Source organism: Primulina tabacum, chromosome 1, assembly GCF_025594145.1.
Source record: "Primulina tabacum isolate GXHZ01 chromosome 1, ASM2559414v2, whole genome shotgun sequence".
In the NCBI taxonomy this organism is placed as follows: Eukaryota; Viridiplantae; Streptophyta; class Magnoliopsida; order Lamiales; family Gesneriaceae; genus Primulina; species Primulina tabacum.
Genome location: NC_134550.1, coordinates 13,866,181 through 13,869,395, shown reverse-complemented (window position 1 = coordinate 13,869,395; position 3,215 = coordinate 13,866,181). Strand labels below are relative to the sequence as shown.

The window sequence follows — 3,215 nt, the reverse complement described above, 5'->3', positions numbered from 1 at the left end:
ACGCCCTTTCAGAGTTCAAGAAGGAAAATAATTGTAAGCTCATAATAGCTCACAATAATTAATTGTGACAACATGTCTGCAATTGCAACGACGAAGAATTCAGTCTCCCATGCACGATCAAAGCAAATCGAAATGCGACGTCATTTTATTCGAGATTCGGTTAATCAAAGAGAAGAAATATACATGGACTTTATCAAGACATGTGATCAGCCAACAGATATTATGCAAAGGCTGTCAAAATCGACAAGATCGATAAATTCAAAAATCAACTCAAGATTACAAATTAAGAATGGGTTATTAATTGAATTAATTTGCAATCTTGGGATATCAAAGTTTGTCTGTAACCTTCTAGAATTGCATAGAAAATGATGGTTGAAGCTTGAAGAATGAAGAGTTGATATCGGGAGTTGTCATCATTTAATATTGTCGATTAGTCTTATTTATTCTAGATGTCTTTGTTTAACTATAAAGTGGTTCTTCATGTACGTGAAATTCAAGCACAAGGACAACAAAAAAGTGTGCTCATCTACTTTCAACATTACCAAATTGCACCATACAATTTATAATTGTTTCCTCTGCCGACAAGTTCTTTTTCTCTATCCCCACATCAATAATTGTACATTGTCAGAATTATGGAACTCATCCACTTTTGGAAAGTGTTTGGTTCTTTTCTTAATAAATAAACTTGATAAAATAGAACAAAATTCTCAATCAAAATTGAGATTTTTGATGTCAGATATATTATAATTAAATTATATAATTTAAACCTAAAAATTAAGGTAAATCAAATTAAAGTTTCACTTTGAAAACCATTCAAACTAACGGCTCTTTAGCTAATAGAAGATAATATTATTTGATTATTAAATGCAATTAATATCACTTATTAGTTTTATAAATATATGTCTACAATGAAATTAGTTTTTTATAATATTTATTCAAAAATATCACTCATTATTACAACATGAGTTTTGTGATATTAAATTTTCTGAGTTGAAAAAAATTTCTTTAAAATACAAAATTATTAATTTATGAATTAAATAATAAAATTCGACGGTCCTAATATAGAGAGATTTTACTATGTCATTCAATTTAGGAATTTTAAAAAAAAAATCCAAAGTTCACAAAGTATGAAATCACATTAAACTGGGTACAAATTTTATTTCAAGTTACAAGGCTTGTCAGTTTCTGAACAAATTCATCCATGTAAGAATCTTCGAGCTGTTTGGTCAGCAAGAAATCCTTCCACTTTCCATGATTTGCCCTGATTTCTTTCCCAATCTCACTCTCTTCTTCCATCACCAATTTGATCGTCTCAGTCACCGCCTCTTTTGTGAACAATCCATCTTCTTCTCCTTTCTTCACTTCAAGTCCCACCCTCAACTCTCCCCCCATCAATCTTGCATTGATGAATTGGTCACCCACATGTGGTATCATCACCAACTGACATTCGCTCACCATCCCCTCCGACAACGAACCCGACCCGCAATGCGTGACGAAGCATCCGATCGAAGGGTGGGATAGGATCAGCTGTTGCTGCACCCAACCGCCATGGATGACGCCTCTTTTCTCAGTTCTGCTCTTGAAGCCTTCGGGCAGTGCTTCTTCTACGGTATCACATCCTTCGGGTGGTTTAAGTGCAGCTAGAAATGGAAGACCTGTGATTTCTAAACCCAGAACCAGTTCTTGAAATTGATCCAGTTTTAGAATGGCCTCACTGCCGAATGCGCAGAAGATCACTGACTTGGCTTCGAACTGATCCAGCCAATTCGCCCATGTCTCGTCTAGACTTACCGTCGGTGGATCTGGTAACACGGGGCCTGCTAGAATCACCGGTTTCTTGTGCTTTTTTTCAAGAAATCCACAGTATTTCCCCTCCATTTCTCTGCAAGATTTGAATCCCAGTGCATCACATTCATCCACTGACAGAGCGAAGCGTTGCAGAATAGTCATGTCAGATCCATATTCCTTCGAAGTTGCCCATTCCCTCCCCGAACGCACTTCGTGCGGGTAAAGCTTGACCGCCGATGGAGGGAAATCAGTGGGAGGTTCTGACAAAGCATCAGCGTCAGGCATATGGTGAAGGAGGTACACCAGAGAGGCAGAACTCACGATATTATAGAAAACGGATTTGATTCCCAATCCCCGCGCCAAAGCTGGCAACCAATGCGTGAAGTCGAAGAACACGAGATGGGGCTTGATTTCTTTGAGCAAAGAATCAACCAGGGGTTGTGTGAGATCCATCGCGTGCCTGAGAAGCGGACCCATCTGAAAGGGAATATCTGCAGTGGTTTCGGCACCTTGGGGGAGTCCTTCGACATGCGGGATTGTGATCGGTATGAAGCTTATGAGATCCGGGTGGAGATTGAATTGGTTCAGTTTGGACTGTGTTTTGGTGGGGAGGAGGAAGAAGATTGTGTGGCCTCTTTCGGCGAGTTTGTTGGAGAGGTGAAGAAATGTTGTGTGATGGCCAATGGCCAGCCATGGATACATCACAATCTTGAGCTTCTCTTGGCTCATCCTTCTTCCATTTTTCGGAGCAAACAAAGAAAATGTTTTCGGAAGGAAATCTAGTGTGTTCTATGCGAGAAGAGTGAGAGAGATTTATTGTCATTTAATTTGTCATTCATTATGCTGCGGTAGACTTGTTAAAATAATATTTAATGCACACTTTGATCTTTATTTTATTATTTATTTAATTAAAAAGTGTTTCATTATTTAAATATAATCATAGTTAATGCAAACTTATAAGTTTAGAAGATCAATTTTTTTCTTTTTCTTTTTCCTTTTTTTTTTCTTTTTCTTTTTCTTTTTCTTTTACTTTTTTTAGGGTATAAATCAGGAAAAATATTTTGTGATGGGAAATTCATCGATGAATAAAAAAAATCGACTTCAAGGTAAAATTATGTTTTCGGCCTTATATATTTTACTTCTTTGCGATTTTAGTCTTTTATATTATTAAATTTCATTTTAAGTAATATATCTTTCAATTTTTGATAATTTTAATATTTTTATTAGAAGAAATATTGCACATATGATATTGGAAAAAATAATTAAATACTGAAATTAGATAAAATAGAGTACCAACATTACAAATAGATAAATATATAGCACAAAAAATATATTTTTTTTCAAATTTTTTTAATAAAGATTCAATACTTGATCTTGAAAAACATATGATAAGGTTATTAAACTCAAAACTGGGGGTGGATTTTCGT

General features: G+C 35.4%; 1 protein-coding gene across 1 annotated transcript; it reads right to left on the bottom strand.

The window, feature by feature from the left end:
* Positions 1-1,004: 1,004 nt before the first annotated feature.
* LOC142542069 (cyanidin 3-O-galactoside 2''-O-xylosyltransferase FGGT1-like) lies at positions 1,005-2,632 on the bottom strand. The gene has a single exon (XM_075648516.1). It carries the CDS (start codon positions 2,515-2,517, stop codon positions 1,162-1,164), a length of 1,356 nt encoding a protein of 451 aa, XP_075504631.1. The 5' UTR covers positions 2,518-2,632; the 3' UTR covers positions 1,005-1,161.
* Positions 2,633-3,215: the final 583 nt, after the last annotated feature.